At 32.0% G+C, this 18,003-nt stretch overlaps 2 protein-coding genes across 2 annotated transcripts in view; both read left to right on the top strand.

The window, feature by feature from the left end:
• Positions 1–4,569, top strand: part of LOC21395580 (sugar transport protein 13) — a 5,253-nt gene extending 684 nt beyond the window's left edge. The window contains exons 2-5 of the mRNA XM_010109701.2: positions 1,109–1,431; positions 1,790–1,914; positions 2,552–2,843; positions 3,645–4,569. Of these exons, the coding sequence (XP_010108003.1) occupies positions 1,109–1,431; positions 1,790–1,914; positions 2,552–2,843; positions 3,645–4,289 (1,385 nt within the window). The 3' untranslated portion in view covers positions 4,290–4,569. The remainder of the gene's footprint in view (positions 1–1,108; positions 1,432–1,789; positions 1,915–2,551; positions 2,844–3,644) is intronic.
• Positions 4,570–11,517: 6,948 nt separating this feature from the next.
• LOC21395579 (sugar transport protein MST4) lies at positions 11,518–17,818 on the top strand. The gene is made up of 5 exons (XM_010109700.2): positions 11,518–11,830; positions 12,737–13,056; positions 14,859–14,983; positions 16,045–16,336; positions 16,776–17,818. The coding sequence occupies exons 1-5, from the start codon at positions 11,698–11,700 to the stop codon at positions 17,496–17,498; spliced, it is 1,593 nt and encodes a 530-aa protein (XP_010108002.1). The 5' UTR covers positions 11,518–11,697; the 3' UTR covers positions 17,499–17,818.
• The last annotated feature ends 185 nt before the right edge of the window (positions 17,819–18,003 follow it).

Genomic DNA, 18,003 nt, shown 5'->3' with positions numbered 1-18,003 from the left:
TCCCTACATCTTGATTCTATCCATTTTTTAAACGAAAATGTTGATATGACCATTAAATTGTTAATTATCTATGATATTTGACCGTTAAAGATTGTTAAGTTAATGAGTTTCTGAAGATTTCTATAGATTTTTCTTTAAAAAAGGTACAATAAAATAAATGACCTGAACGCATTTAGATTTAAAAATGTTATATATGTATAAAGCATAAACATATTTTATATTGAGCACTTCTAGCTAGGTAAAATATTAAGAAAAAAAAAATTCATTACATTATACAGATTTACTTCTCATTTTTCCCTCTTTATTGCCTCTAATCAACTAATGTTTTGAGAATTGGTGATTAAACTAACATTTTTAGAGAAGAAGGTATTTAATAAACCTCAAATATCATAGATTATTAGCAATTTAGTGATTATATCAACATTTCCATTTAAAAAATTGATAGAATCAAGATGGAGGGAAAAAAGTTGGAGACATATCATAGTTCGGGGAGCAAAACAGGTACATTTTAAAGTTCAGGAGGCATATTGACACAAATGACAAAGTTCAAGGGGCATTTATAAGCACTTCCGTTAAAAAACTTAACGGAGTTAACCTCAGGGGGCATGTTGACACAAGTGACAAAGTTCAGGGGGCACAACATACATATTTTAAAGTTCAGGGGGCATATGACACAAGTGACAAAGTTCATGATGAATATATAAAATTTGTCCTTTATTAAAATAATTAAAAAAAAAAGGTTACGGGGAATTCCGAGGGATGTTGTTCTAAATTTCACATGTTGACTGCTTAAATTACGAAATTAGTAATATTCTAACATGGTATTAGAGTAACAGGTTCTAACATGTGAATTAAAAATCAATTATCTCTTTGTCAAATTAATTTGGAAAATTAGTTTCCTACAATATAGAATAACGACCATACATTATGAAATCAAATGAGCTCATTTATTTATAATCTCAATCGTAATAGATTTTTACCCTACATTGTATGCAGTTTTCTAATTGAAACACATAATTAAACCATATATAGATTTTCTTAATTAATGCTGCTGACTATATATATATATATATATATATGTATATTGTCGTACTTGTAACATGTACAGGGGGTGTTACATCTATGCCTGATTTCTTGAAAAAGTTCTTTCCGGTGGTGTACAAGAGGACTCAGGAAAAAGGCCTGGATAGCAACTACTGCAAATACGACAACCAAGGGCTACAACTCTTCACGTCGTCGCTGTACCTGGCCGCTCTTATTGCGACGTTCGGAGCATCCTACACAACCAGAAAGCTGGGACGGAAGCCAACCATGTTCATTGCTGGGATTTTCTTCATAGTTGGTACTATTCTTAATGCTGCAGCCATGAACTTCCTTATGCTTGTTCTTGGAAGGCTCTTGCTTGGTTGTGGAGTTGGTTTTGCTAACCAGGTAATTAAGTAGACATTTGGTTCACAGATTCAGAACCATGATTTAGTTTACGTGTGTTTTTTTGAGAGAAAATACTATAGCGAGCTATAAACTATGATTCGAATTATGTCACGAATCCTCATACCAAACGTACTACCTAAATAATTTTATACTATATATACAAATTAATTAAATTAACCTTGTAATAATGCCTCTTAATTTTTCTTTCCAAGGGTATAAAAGAAGTGTTAGAGATCCTTCTAAATAAAACATATTAAACAAGGCTTAAAAATAATTTTGCAATATATATTCTCTTTACGTTGTTTCCTTTCGTAATATGGTCACGTAATTGTTGTATACATATATACGTATAATACAGGCCGTGCCATTGTTCCTATCGGAGATCGCACCAACAAGGATACGTGGAGCACTTAACATCCTATTCCAACTCAATGTCACCATTGGCATTCTCTTTGCAAACCTCATCAATTATGGCACTGCTAAGTAAGTACCTGCATCTTGATGTCACATCAAAATAACATTTGGATCGTATATATATATATATATATATATATATATAATATACACACACGTACGGTTTCCATATATTTGAGCATATTAAGAAAATAAAAAGAAGAAAGAAACATCTAGAGTTTTTTTTAAGAAAATATGGAATAATAGGTTTGTTTGATAAGTAGGAAAGGAAAGAGAGAAAGAAAGAGACAATTGAGGATGTTAAAGGATCCATAAGTTCCTAACTTTTAATCCTAATCCATTCCAAGGTAGATGGATTTATAAAAAGAAAAAGGATTTAATTTATAAATGCTTCTAAACTATGTACTACATACAAATTTTATTACTATTTACATAAAGAGTCAAAATTATTAAATCTAGTCAAAATCACATCAGATTTAAAAAAAAAATGTAGATTTTGATACAGATCTGACGGTTAAAAAATAAGGGATTATCATTAGTTCATTTCTGCAGAAACTATCAGAGAAAGTACTCAAAACTAATAATAACATATTGATATTGTTATCAATTGACACACACACACATATATATATATATATATATATATGTTTTTATGTATATAAATAATTTGTTAATCAATGTGAGATTAATATTAATGAATGAACAGAATTGAAGGAGGATGGGGTTGGAGGCTGTCATTGGGTTTGGCAGGAGTTCCGGCAGTGATGCTGACAGTTGGGTCCATTTTGGTGGTAGACACTCCCAATAGTTTGATCGAACGAGGTCGTTTAGAGGAAGGAAAAGCCGTTCTCAGAAAGATAAGAGGCACTGACAATATTGAACCTGAGTTTTTTGACATTGTGGAAGCCAGTCGCATTTCTAAGGAAGTCAAACACCCTTTCAGGTCCCTCCTCAAGCGCAGGAATCGCCCTCAACTCATCATCGCAATTTTCATGCAGGTGATCCATCGTCAATATAAGAAATTTTAATTTATACACATCTTATCATGATCACAGCATATATAAATATAATTTCTTAGGGTATACCTTTTTTCATTATACACTTTCCCAGGGCCTAATACGTATGGGGAAGCGATAAGAATATAGTTTTCCTCTTAGAATATGTGCATAGAACATTCGATACTCGGTGACCTCAATTAGAGGTCCTACTTAGTTAATGAACCATGTATAGTGTTGGATCGAACTATACCCATCTTTTAAGTAAAATTAGATTATGACATTTTCATTTTATTAGTGGACACGTGGTTTCTTTAATAGATGATAAAGAAGAGGGCGGGATAAGATCAATAATTTTTTTCCTTTTTTAGTCAGAAAAAAACCCATAAATAAAATGCTTTTTACTTTTTTCCTTTTTTTGGTAAAGCAAAAAATATCCTTAATTTTCTAACACAAAAAAAAGTCAATTTCATGTACGGACTATAAACGGTCTATATAGTACTATATATATATATATATATATATTACATGACAATGAAAGTATTTCTAAATCAATGGTATGTCTCAACAACATCAGCAATTTTGAAAAAAAAAAAAAAGAAGCAATAATAAATTTATATAGTAGTACATATCTAATGTTTTTATTTCATATATAGTAAATGAAAGTGCACATTATAGATTATTACAACACATTCACAATATATATTTTATTTTATGGATCTACTCATCAACCGACTATATATTGCTAAAAGATACATTGTAAAATAATCTCAATAAATATTATGTTCAATACTCCACGTACAGGTGTTCCAACAATGCACAGGAATAAACTCCATAATGTTCTACGCGCCAGTCCTCTTCAGCACCCTAGGGTTCGGCGGCGACGCCTCCCTCTACTCCGCTGTCATCACCGGAGCCGTCAACGTCCTCTCCACCGTCGTCTCGATCTACTCCGTCGACAAGATAGGCCGGCGCGCCCTCCTCTTGGAGGCGGGCGTCCAGATGTTCGTGTCCCAAACAGTGATCGCCGTCGTCCTCGGCCTCAAGCTCCGCGACAACAGCGACGACATGAGCCGCGGCCTCGCGGTGCTCGTGGTCATCATGGTCTGCACCTTTGTGTCGTCGTTCGCCTGGTCGTGGGGCCCGCTGGGGTGGCTCGTGCCATCGGAGATCTTCCCCTTGGAGACCCGGTCGGCCGGGCAAAGCGTCACGGTCTGTGTGAACATGCTCTTCACCTTCATCATAGCGCAGGCTTTTCTGTCGATGCTTTGCCACTTCAAGTTCGGGATCTTCCTCTTCTTCTCCGGTTGGGTTCTCGTCATGTCGCTCTTCGTCATGTTCTTGTTGCCGGAGACGAAAAACGTGCCGATTGAGGAGATGACGGAGAGAGTCTGGAAGCAGCACTGGTTCTGGAAGAGATATATGGATGATAATGACGATGATGCTTAATTTACTTAATTGAGTAGATTATTTGTATACTCTTTTGTGATTATTGAGTACTAATGGTCGTTTTAATTTGTATTTCTTTTGACGATTCATTCTTTCCCAAAAGATCATTTACACGCTACTTGCATAGTTATGTTTTAACATTTTTATTTTGTACACCTTGCTGAGTTATGACAAGGTTCTGATCACATTCATTCAAATTCAAGTTCCAAACAAAGGAAAACAAATGACTATATACTATATGTTGGCCTATATAAAAAAGGATTGCTAATGTTAATTTTGGACCCCGAAGTATCCTTCTTGTCCTATTTTGATTCCCATATTTTAAATAAACTTTACAAATTGCACCCTAAACTATACTTCTCATCCTTTATTTGGCCCTTTTAATCACAAAAGTCATTAAAAACTGAACGGAATCAACCACCATGACCCTCATATTATTGGATAAGGAGGTAAATTTTGGAAAAAATAATTACGCCTATAATATTATAGATTTAAAGGAATATATAATAATATTTTATATATTTTTTTATAATAAATTTTAAGCTTTAAAACGTATAAAAGGAAAACTATGGTCGTGTTTGGAATTGATCGGGTTTTATTTTTCATGTTTTTTGAGCAAGAAAAAATGAAAACGTTTTCAAAACGGCGTTTGGCTCAATAAAGATAAAAACGGAAATGATATATAATAATATTTTATATATATTTTTTAATAAATTTTAAGCTTTAAAACGTATAAAAGGAAAACTATGGTCGTGTTTGGAATTGATCCGGTTTTTATTTTTCATGGTTTTTGAGAAAGAAAAAATGAAACGTTTTCAAAACGGCGTTTGGCTCAATAAAGATAAAAACGGAAATGAAAATGATTTTTTGGTTTAATGTAAAATGAGAGATAAATAAAAAATGACTTTTAATCGTTTTTCATTTTTTGTTTTTGTTTTCTCCTCTCTCGAGCATAGAGACAGAAAGAAAGACATTAATGAGTTTTTTTTTTTTACACTAAAAACAATCTCTTGATAAAACTACAAAACACATTTTCAAAAATGATTTATGTCTGAGATTGAAAACGTTTTCATTTTCATTTTCATACAAAAAAATAAAATCATTTTAGAACGAGTTCTAAAAGTGCCCTATAATTTTAAGCAATGGAGAAATAATAATATTATAATTAATCAATTGTTGCTAAAATTAGCATATATTTTATTTTATTTTAGGCTCTAATGTTTCATGATATGTTTTAAAACATATTATATCCATATTTTGTCATAATTAAAATTTTACGCTTTGGAAATTTTTAAAAATGTTTTAAATCTTAAATAATGTAAAAATATTAATGTAATTATTAAGTGAAAAAGTCTAAGAGAATCAAATACTAAAATTTAGTGTGTGTTAAAATATCTCCAATACAATGCTAAATTATGTACCAATGTCAAATTTTGACACTTGAGGTACGTAAGAAAATAACTCTTAAATTTGACATATGTTATTGGTGTCAAAATTGACACCAAGTATAGTGCTTGATGACAACTTCGAAGTTGAGTGTACCATTATATTGGAATTGATTTCCTATACCCGAGTAGTAAATTATGACATTAGAAATTTGGCATTGCATTTCAGATGTTTCTCCTGCCATGTCAGCATTTAATAAAGCAAACGACACTGCATGATCAAAACGACAATCAAACTTAACACAATATAGTTTTAATATGACATTTAGAGGATGTTTGGTAGAGGAATTCATTCTCTGATTCGAATCATGATTCATGGTTCGCTACAGTATTTTGTCTCACAAAAAATTCACGTAAATCGAAAATGGTTCAAATCACATGGTTTGAATCCTCCAACCAAACGTAACACAGATATAATATCAGTTTCTTAATTAGAGAGCAAAATAACAAGTGGTACTGCTCATGCCTCTTGATGATCTATTTATTTATTATTTTTTTTCTCTTTGCAATATTATTTGTATCACTTGTCAGGGCACTATGAAAGTGCAAGTGTTAGTTGAATATTTTTGGTCTTTCCACACTCTCTCCCCTCCATCATAACGATAACGACTAAAACTGTATCAACCATATATTTCAAACAATAACGACCTAATTGATGAGTTGATGATTGCTATTCCTATTCCTCTAGGGTCAATGCAAAAGGTGCTTTAAATCATGTCTTTGGTACTCAAAATTTCTGGAGAAAAAATGGTGTCCGGACTTTAAACACTTTAATACTTTCGTGGCCATATGTTCCCTCTCTGGAGCATTATAAGGAAAGTTTGGATTTTCTTTTTTTTTTAAAAGGAAAATTGCATTTAATTAAAACCTAATAAACAGTCATCTTAGTACAATACTAATAATCTGTTAGAGGGACGGACGCACGTCTGAGACTAGAAAATATGAGAACATCTTGGCACACTAACAAAGAGCTTACAAAAATCTCAAATTGAAGAAACCCCTCGCATCAAAATAGGCTTTCGAGCACACGTAAAGGTTTTTCTTTTTTAGGTATTGCTATTTGTGGTTGAAATTTCTTCCTCCCAAAACCCCACTTTTTCTTTTTCTTTTTTTATTATTATTGCGTTTCTTCAAAGCAATTATATATTATTAGGCAAATTTTGCTTTTTAAGTATGGCCATATGGGGTTGAAGCGGTAAACCGATCATGTACTAGAGCTATTTCACATTTAAAGAGAGAAAAAAGAAAACGTAACACTAAAGTGCTAAAATTCATGCTTTTTAGTGCTAACATTCATGCTTTTTATTTCGGTTTTTCTCATTTCTTGTGTTCAATGTGGAAGCACCAATTTGAAGCAGTGTATGGTACGTAAAATACCCGCAACACCAGCCTGTAGTCCTACTACATGTTTATGGAATCCAAAGTTTGACATACATGATACATTCACACAAACATGTACATATATATACTCAAATACATATATATATATATATATATATATTCCACATCTATGATAGGACATAAAACAAATGAAATAACCGTAGATTTTGTTTCAAGTCAATCCTTTATTAAAAACTGTCTATTATGTATTAAAAATTATCTATTCTGCGTACATTCTCATTTTAATTTTATTTTGACTAAATCCAATAGTAAAAAATGTACATAGAAAGCCCTACAGTCGTACAATGATTCTAAGGAAAAATATATATTTTACTATATTAATATATACTATAATATAATATTGCTTTGTATTAACCAATTAATACCAAACTCCTGCAGATTAGCAGGATATATCGGCGGTTGGCATATGAGCATTAATAATAATGATAATAATAATTTATGTTAGTTTTCAATTGAATTAATTATATGCCTCTCCCCAGGGTAATAAACGTACAAGAATGAAAGTTAAATTCATGTCTTGGAAAGTTCCAAGTTCCAACCTTTCGGCTGCACCGCAGAATTTGATATTCTTATCCAAACACTACTATATAAGATAAGATGATAGCATTAATTAGGTCCCAAAATTATTTTTTTGATACAAATTAATGTTACAAAATTATTTATTCCCACATATGTATGTGTGTGTTCATATTATCTTCATATGTCGTCAGCAAATGCTTTTGATTTTGGCATTTATTTAATTTTTAGTTTTCTTATATTTGATATTGAATTTTTAGATTGTCAATTTTGGTGGTCTTCCATATCGCCCACACAATATTCCTCTTGCATATTTGGCGGCCACATCTTCTGATCCTAGGTCATTAATAGACGTCATCCTTTAGAAATCCAATTGGGATAAAAACCGATCACAAGTGGAAGATTGCGCCATCTAGAAAAGCACAAATAACAGATTATATAAAAAAGCTGAAGTCATTTTTTCCCCAACTTTTTGGTAATATTGGAATCTTAGGTGTGTGGTTCATAGTGTAATAAACTTTCCAAAAGGGCGTCACGGGAAATATATAGTAAGAACAGAGACCACTTGTCTAGGCTAAGTGCAAAAAACAAGAAAAAACCACACACAAGGAAAGAATCATGAGCAGGGAACATTAAAAAGTTTGTACTAAAAGGTATTAGAAAAACATAAAATTATTATTTGATGATCACATGTATACAACTATCCAGCCGTCGGCTACTTATACAGCTTGTACAATTCATGGTCAAGAGTTTGATTATTCATTCCCCCATGATCATGTTATATAATGATACAATCTCGCCATACATAAATGTTAATTTGAATATAAAACGATTGTTGGCTTTATCTCTTAAAAGTTTAAAGTTTAAGTTATATGAATTTTCGGTTTTTTTTTTTAAAAAAATTGAAAAATTAATATAACTATTATAGGAAGCTCTTGCTTTTCTTTTTTCTTTTTTCTTTTTTTTATCACTTTTAAGTTTTATAATGTCGCCAATTCGCTATAAGTGACATCTAGAAACAAATTAACTTTAAGAACAAGGCCGGCCGGCCAACCAAAATTGGTTTTTGGGCTAATTTTTTAATCCTCTCTTTCTCTTTATTTTTTTTTAATACATAAAGATCTAGCAAATTAGGACGTTTAGTTTTTTTTTTTTTTTTTTTTTTTTTTTTTTTGGAGGGAAAAATTATTTTTATTGAACAATGAAGAAGAAAGAAATTCTAACGTTAAAATTTGGGTGCCATCCTCGTCACTACAACGTCAGCATAGTTAGTTTGTGTATATCCGTGGCCCCATGTATCTATCTACTCATGAGAATGATGATTTCGTATTAACAAAAATAAATAGTTAGGTGTATATTTAAAATGTGCTGGATTATGATTCTAGCATATGTGAACAATTTTGTAGCATTTTAGCATATGTGAACAATTTTATGGAATTAATTGACTTTTTTTTGGGTCCTCAACTTATTTACAAATTTAGTGGAATACGGAAATTTGAAGGAGCAATTACAAAATAGTCAAATTTTTTAATAATTTTAAGGGAGAGTTAATGATAACTTCTTGAAGTTGAAGTAGTTTGCATTTAAGTCCAACTTTATTGCTTCTTTTGAACAAAGAACTTAAATTTCCGGCCACTCATTATCGGTGATTTTGTCATAGTGGATAAAGATCAATATATATATATATATATATAATTAGCACTCCTATAGTTTTCCGAATCCGATCTATATTTTATCATTTTGGGCAACACAATTAGTAACTATCTTTCTGTTTTCAGGCGAATAATTACTCTAATTATTCCACTCGTGCTTTGAACATAAATCTCCAAACTCTTATTCATTTATCTATTTATACCAAATATCTTTATGTTTTTAAAGAATATGCGTAAAAAGTAAAATATGTAGTCAATTTCTGCAACTCCATTAGTCAATAACATGGCACAGGATAATGTAGACTTATATAACCAATGATATACTTGCCAAGTGTGTTTGAACGTTTGCACTCAAAACTTTGGCCTCAAAAAAGATTGTGAATACTTTTCCTTAGAGATAACAATTGTCTATTTTGTTTATTCATCAAAAAAATAAAATAATAAAAAAATAATTGTCTAGTTGTTAACTATTTTGTAAACTCCAACTAGCGTGACCAACCTATTACCTGTAACATCTAACTGAACCTGGTATATATTCATACTTGGGAAAAAAAAAGATCAAAACAAATACGATATGTTACTATCTATTGGACCACCAAAATTTGGTCCTATTCGAATGTTGAATTTTTATGTGCCAATTCCAATTTGTCCTCTATGATGGGTAACATATTTTATATGTTCACATTATTCCATTAGTTTTCTCAAAACCTCCTGATATAAATTTTTAATAATATGACTTTGATGTCGACGTTCTTAAGGAATATAGTCAGAAAACAAGTTGATATTTCTTTCTTGTGTATTTGGATTAAACAGTTTCTTTGACTTCCCTTTATTTATTTAAACACTAGACATGAAGATGCGAAAAGGATAATAATCACAATGTGTATAATAGAAATGAAAAAGATGAATAAATGAACTTTATAATGTAATTTTGCACGTTCATATTATCTTTCAATTACACGTTAAATATATTATTACTTTAATAGCTTTTTTTTTTTAAAAGGAAGAAAAAAGTTTCGAAAACTTTTTGAGCCGACCTTCAAAAAGGTAGACAAAAAATGGTAATATATCTTTTTTATTTTTTTTTATTTTCCTGCGACCTGGCGTCAGTTAATTCTAACCCACTTTTGCTCTACGTACCAATCATTCACTTTTGACACGCTTTCTTATCATTTTCCCTTTCTTTTTTATTATTGAACAAATCGGCTATGAATATTATTGTTTTCGTTTATTCCAAAAACAATGAATATGTTCCCTAAAAAACAATGAATATAAAAATGAAATTCCAAAAAAAAAAAAAACAAAATACTATATGGAAAATTAATGCACAAAATTGAAGAGACAAAAGGTCTCTTTAATTCCTTAGCTATGTGTGTGTGTCTATATATATAATCCTAATTTCCAATATTACATTAAAAGTTACTCTGCAGAATATTGTGCTAGCAAATTTTGAATAAGAGCGTTTTGTTTGACTTGAAATCTTTACGTAAAAAACTCTCTCTTTTTTTGGTCGAATATTCCACAAAATATGGCATTGTAGACGAATACAAGTAAACCTAGTCCAAGAGAGCGACAACTAGTTGGAATGAAAAAAGAAAACAAGTCTAAAACTACAGGTAGTATTTGTGCTTTATCTTTTTCACCCAAAAAAATATATATATATATATATGCCTTATCAAATACATTGTATATAAAGATATTTTAGTTGTCGCAAAAAGTTATTCTCGAAAAGAAAATGTCCCAAAATTGTTGATCTACAAATATGTTTATTCGCATATATGAATAATACTTGTAATTATAACCAAAAGGAAATAAACAATTTCCTCGAAATTATGCACAAGGCAGCTTTTTTTTTTTTTTTTTGGCTTAATAAACGCTGAAGTTATTTGATTATCTTTTTTTTTTATTTCCTTCTCTTTCCTTTTTCTCGGTCTGAAGTCATTGCTTATCTTAGACATTAAGGGGAAAAAAAAAGAAAAAAAAAAAAAAGAGGAAGCAAATAATAAGAAAGCCATTGGGACGTTGACTTACTAGGCAGGCCATCAAAATCACCACGTGTAAAGATCTAACGGTGGCTCCCACTGAGACATCTTCTATTCAAGACCGCCTCGTGCCCTTTCATTTCTCCTTGGTCCTCCCTTGCCTATATAAACAACACTCCTCACCACCACATTATATCAATAAAATCCATTTTACTACTTCTTATTATATCTCTTCCTCTTCTTCTTTTTCTTCTAATATTGTGTTTTAGTACTATTGAGTACTGCTATTATTGTTTTGATATATATATATATATATATCTATATATATATATACACTCTTTGAGTATACTATATATAAAGATTGTAAGGGTTTTGATATAATATATAATCGGAGCCTTTTACGATCAACAACATGCCTGCCGGAGGGTTATCGGTGGCCTCGGCCGCGACAGAGTTCGAGGCAAAGATCACGCCTATCGTCATCATCTCATGCATTATGGCCGCCACCGGAGGCCTCATGTTTGGTTACGACGTCGGTGTTTCAGGTGACCACATGATCTCTTCTAACTCTCTCTTTCACGTAGAATTTTGTGTGGCTCATTGATTTTTCTCTTTGAGTAATTTAGATCTTATTAATTAATTTTTTTTGCTAGAAAGTTTAAATCTTATACTTGTTAATTGGTAGGCAACTAAGCATGTTGTTTGGTCACGGTAGTTCTGGAAACGCAATCGATTTTTTTTTTTCCCCCCAACTATAAACAGTCATAATTATCTAAGAAAAAAAAAGAGAAACAAAAAACTAAAAAGGAAACAAAGTTTCATAGATGTTATACTATCTTGATCAATATTGTGGTGAGGATCTCTTTTTGTCTCTTTAGCCGAAACTTTCTGAGAGTAATATATATTCGTAATTAATTAACTTGGTTATATGATATAGCGAAAAAAATAAAATAAATTAACTTGGTTATATGTGAGATTATGTTTAGACAAAGTGAAAAAAGAAATGAAAAAAGAAAGGAAAAAAAAAATAATGTTCCTCATAAAACTCTGTGCTGAATCTGTGAATAAGAAAAAGAGAAAAAGACAGTCAGATCCATGAAAAAGTGAACTTCTCACCCGCCAAAGCTGGAACCCAGACACCTTTTTTGCTTTTGATAACTCCAAGAATGCCTGTTCCTCAAACGGGGGTGTTTTAGGAACTTCAAAAATGTTTATTGGCGCAATCACAGCCGTTGACCTTCAGAATCAATATGACGCAGAAACCCGCCAACTGAATATTTTTCTTATATTTGCTATCCCACGCCATGTGCGCACGTGCCATGTTGGCGTCTTTCACTATTCCCGTGTTAGTTAAACTTACCATAAAAAGTTAAATCACATTCTTGTTTATAATTTGTTTTAATTTAATTTAATTTTTGCTAATTTTGATCAAATATTATTTTTATTTTCAGGGGGCGTTACATCCATGCCGTCTTTCTTGAAAAAATTCTTTCCTGTCGTTTATAGACAGTCGCAGAATGAGGATGATAGCAACTATTGCAAATACGACAACCAAGGCCTACAATTGTTCACATCATCTCTATACCTAGCTGGTTTAACGGCTACTTTTTTTGCCTCCTACACCACAAGAAGGCTAGGCAGAAGGCTAACCATGTTGATCGCCGGAGGTTTCTTCATCGTCGGCACGGTTTTGAACGCCGCCGCCGACAACCTCGCCATGCTCATTCTTGGCAGGATCTTGCTTGGTTGTGGCGTTGGCTTTGCTAATCAGGTTTGTTTTGTTAATTCCTATTGTGTTGATTTTTTTTTTTTTGTGTGTAAAGTGTAACAACTAAACATACGGTCTGATCAGTTAGTTGAACCCACAAACCCACCGTCCTATAACCGAAAGAAAAAAAAATCCATCGTACTTAAAATTAATTTCTATCATGTGTCCCAACTTTTAATTTGGATAATTGTATGCACACTTGTCTCTCAAAGTGAGTAGGTTTATCACGTGGGGTCCTTTTAGTCCATCTCTGGGGTCCACTATTTGTCAAATCGGGTCACTTTTTTTATTTTTTATTTTTTTCTCACCTAATAAACTTTTACTTCATGTTAACGACATAGGGATCCCAACTTCCAACTCTTTTTTTATTTTTATTTTTTATTTTTTATTTTTTATTTTTTGCCCTTTTACCAGTGTAACATTATTTAACCTTTTATTATCAACTTACATGATTAAGTGAATTTTCATTTGGACTAGTAAATACCGTATTTTATAGATAGGATTAATAGCACTTGATATTGGAAGATACAACTCCTATACCATTTAAGTGGATTCGAATATGCATCTAGCATTATATTCAATGGTTAAATTACACATTACACATATTACAATATGTCTGCTATATATATAATTTGTCAAACAGTATGCATGTTAGAATTATGCATTTTAAATATAGTAAGAATACTAGTTATTGTATAGCTGTCGTAGTTTGTATTTAGTGTTCGTAGTCAAAAACTAAGCTTTACATCTGACGCAATCAAATATTTTTCTAGGGCTTTTGTAGATCTTGTGATATTTACAAAAGAAAATTTTGTTGAATTATTTAGTCAAGAAATTAATTAATAAATAAGAAAATGAGCAAATGTTTAGTATGTATGGTGTCCCAATTTTGTCGGTAAAGAGTGGAAGAGATTAGTTGGTCATGCTCATGATCAAATCAGAAAGCTATGTTTTTCAGCAATTGGTCATCCACTAGTTTTCAACTATTATCTTTTTCTTTCTTTTAAGTATTAAATGTTTGACGTTTCTGTACATGTGAATAAGCTTTTTTTTTTTTAATTTTTTTGGGATTAATTTAAAGGAACATCATATGATAAGGTGTACGTAGCTTGGAATTATCCAGACAAAGTAGATGAACCTACTTTCCATGTATCTTTCTTGCTTCATTAAATTTTTTTTTTTGGCAAGTCTTTATTCACTTTTGTTTGAATAACGTGATCAAGTGGACCCCTTTTTGTTTTAATTAATATTTTCTAGTTTAATTATGGTGGTTGAATCCTTTTGGATTGTTTATCTTGACAAGAATCATTTTTTGTTATTACTTTGACCAAAATTTTCAACATATGTGCGTGTACATGTAAAAGGCACAGCTTGGAGTGGTCCATATGATCCGACTTAAGCATGTTTTTTTGTTTTCAAATGTAAATCATTGTAAACAAGTTGCTTACTCTTATTTGTATTATTCCAACTTATATATCAAAGAATCTGAATCCTACTAAAAATTTGTAATGTCTTTTCTAAAAACACGATACCGCTTTTTAGTCAGATTTTTCGTCTCATATATGTGTATCTATATATATATATGTATGTATTTACATGTATGTAGAGTGATCGCTTTTTCTACTTGAGTGGTCACAAAAGAAGTTTTTTCAACTTACTTAACTTGTATAACTCATGAGGATAATTAATGGGTCAGAGCCAATTTTTTTCTTTGAGCAAGTGGGAATTTTTTTTTTTTTTTTTTAATGTGTTTTGTCATGATTTTCTAATTTAGGCTTTAATTTTTCTTTTTCATGTTGTAACAGGCTGTGCCACTTTTCCTTTCGGAGATTGCACCCACAAGAATACGTGGAGGACTAAACATACTATTCCAGCTCAATGTTACCATTGGAATTCTCTTTGCAAACCTTGTAAATTACGGCACTGCCAAGTAAGTCAAACTCAAATTTTGTCTTAAAACAAACACACGCACAATATATATACATACATACATATATATATATATATATATGAAATTAACAGTTAGTGACGATTCTTCTTTCATTAAACATATATATGAAATTAAATTATATATGCATGACGAATAGAATAGGAATATTTTCGTTTGGCAGCAATTATTAATAATAAAAAATTAAGACAGCTCATGTTTTAAGACAAAAAAATCGCAATTCAACTTAAGATTAATTGGACTAAAATGTGCACACGTGCCTATCTTAGACACCTCGTTGTCTCTTAGTCTTAGGTAATCAATCGTTGGGAAAAAAAAAAAAAATATATATATATATATATATATTACTAAAAATTTAATGGTCAAATTTTTAACGTAGTGTTGACTCTTTATTTTTATTTATTAACTTATTTGAAAGGGGTAGTGTTGACTATTGAATATGAAACATATTCCCCAAAATCATGATTGACTATTGACATTAAACATATTAATTAGACCTAGCTAGAGCAGTTAAACTTCATTATCTTTAAACGCAAGGTGAATTATATCGTTTGGAAGAGATTCCAAAATTAATATTAGACAAGTCAATCCGTAATGAGTCACATTTAATTAACAAACGTAACACCACTAGAGTTGTTAGGTTTCCATAGGACACTTTAGTACATTTTCAGGAATTAGTTAGGACTTGAATACGTATCAAACAAAGAAAATAAAACTTTGATTAAACTAATACTCATTAAATTAATAACCTCGATTAAATAATTTTTTTAGCCGGTCTCGACTTGATCCGAAGAGTAATAATTTATCTCGATTAAATAATATCTCCGTCAATTAATAAATTTTCACGGTCCTAAGGGTCCTAATTAATTATAGAAGTTTAACTCACATTGCATAAGTACAATGATTAAAGAATTTCAAATTAAGTGTCCCATTAATAAAAGAAATGTTTACAGTAAATTTTTAGTTATTCTTATTTATAACATTATTTCAGTTTTAATTATGAATCTAATGCATATGCTTTTCACTTAAATGAAATTAAACAGGATTGAAGGTGGATGGGGATGGAGGGTTTCACTTGGTTTGGCAGGAATCCCTGCTGGTCTACTAACCATAGGAGCTCTCTTGGTTGTGGACACTCCCAACAGTCTGATAGAGCGAGGTCACATGGAAGAAGGCAAAGCTGTGCTTAGAAAGATTCGCGGCACTGACAACGTTGAACCCGAGTTCTTGGAACTGGTCGAGGCTAGCCGCATTGCTAAGCTAGTCAAACACCCCTTTAGGAACCTCATTAAGCGCAAGAACCGTCCTCAACTTGTCATCGCGGTTTCCCTCCAGGTAATTGAAACTTTAATGTTAGAAGCAAAGATGTGAATGTGCCGTTAAATTATATGCTTTGAACCACTCAATCCACACATATTATATATATATATATATATTTATATAACAAATTATTAAATTTTTTATTAGCATGATAATCATGTAGGAAAATTTGTGATTGGTCGAAAAATGATATGTAGTCTAGTTTAATGTTAGAAGCAAAGATGTGAATGTGCCGTTAAATTATATGCTTTGAACCACTCAATCCACACATATTATATATATATATATATTTATATAACAAATTATTAAATTTTTTATTAGCATGATAATCATGTAGGAAAATTTGTGATTGGTCGAAAAATGATATGTAGTCTAGTGACATTTAGCATTTTTCACTTGTCGCCAAGTTTTGTGCCCTAATTCATAATACATATAAAATTAATTTGGGGTGCAGATCTTCCAACAATTCACGGGCATAAACGCGATCATGTTCTACGCACCAGTGTTGTTCAGCACGTTGGGATTCGGAAGCGACGCTTCTCTATACTCGGCCGTGATAACAGGAGCCGTTAATGTTCTGTCCACGGTTGTGTCGATCTACTCGGTCGACAAAGTCGGACGTCGCATGCTGTTGTTGGAGGCTGGGGCTCAGATGTTCTTGTCCCAAGTGGTCATAGCAATAATCCTAGCAATAAAGGTGACGGACACATCTAATGACCTAGGCAAGGTGTGGGCAATCCTGGTTGTTGTGTTGATTTGCACTTATGTGTCGTCCTTTGCGTGGTCGTGGGGGCCTCTTGGCTGGCTAATTCCTAGTGAGATCTTCCCACTCGAGACTCGCTCGGCAGGGCAGAGTGTGACGGTGTGCGTCAACTTGCTCTTCACTTTTGTCATAGCGCAATCCTTCCTTTCCATGCTTTGCCACCTCAAGTATGGCATTTTCTTGTTCTTCTCCGGGTGGGTTCTCATCATGTCGTTTTTCGTCATGTTCCTGCTGCCGGAGACGAAGAACATCCCGATCGAGGAGATGACCGAGAGGGTGTGGAAGCAGCATTGGCTCTGGAAGAGGTATATGGATGGTGACGATGATGATGATGAGCCTCAAAAGATTGATCAAGGGAATTATGGAGCTAATGGTGATGCCAAGAAGCACAATCGGCATAACAATGGATTGTAAACTTGTGGAATAAACTCAAGAAACTTTTTAGATATAGATTAGTTTAATTACCTAGGCACTTAATTAATTTTCATGATCTATCATTCTCCAGTGTTGTTTTATCCTCACTGCTGGAGTTTTTTTTTTTTTTTTTTTTTTAATTTTTCTCCCCTGTTTTTTTCTTTTCTTTTGTGTGATACTTGATAAGGCTGGCCATGTAATCAAATTCAGAAGGCTCTGGAAGAGTACTTGTCCGCTGCTATGTATCTTTAGTTCATTTTGAACTTCTTTTTTCTTAAATTGCAATAAGAAATATTCTTTTGCTTGAAACAAATTATAAATTGGAAGTGGCTTACAATGTATGATTTGTTAATTGTTACCATAATAATTTGCAATTTACCCATTATTCATTGCATGCCGAAATATTCTTTTGCCTGAAACAAATTATTCAATGATGTAGTGCATAAATGTAGATTTTAACTCTTTTACATTGCTTCCTCAAAATATCTCCTATCTAAGATTTTCC

This window comes from Morus notabilis, unplaced genomic scaffold, assembly GCF_000414095.1.
Source record: "Morus notabilis unplaced genomic scaffold, ASM41409v2 Scaffold159, whole genome shotgun sequence".
NCBI lineage: Eukaryota > Viridiplantae > Streptophyta > Magnoliopsida > Rosales > Moraceae > Morus > Morus notabilis.
This window is presented reverse-complemented; position numbering and strand designations above follow the sequence as displayed.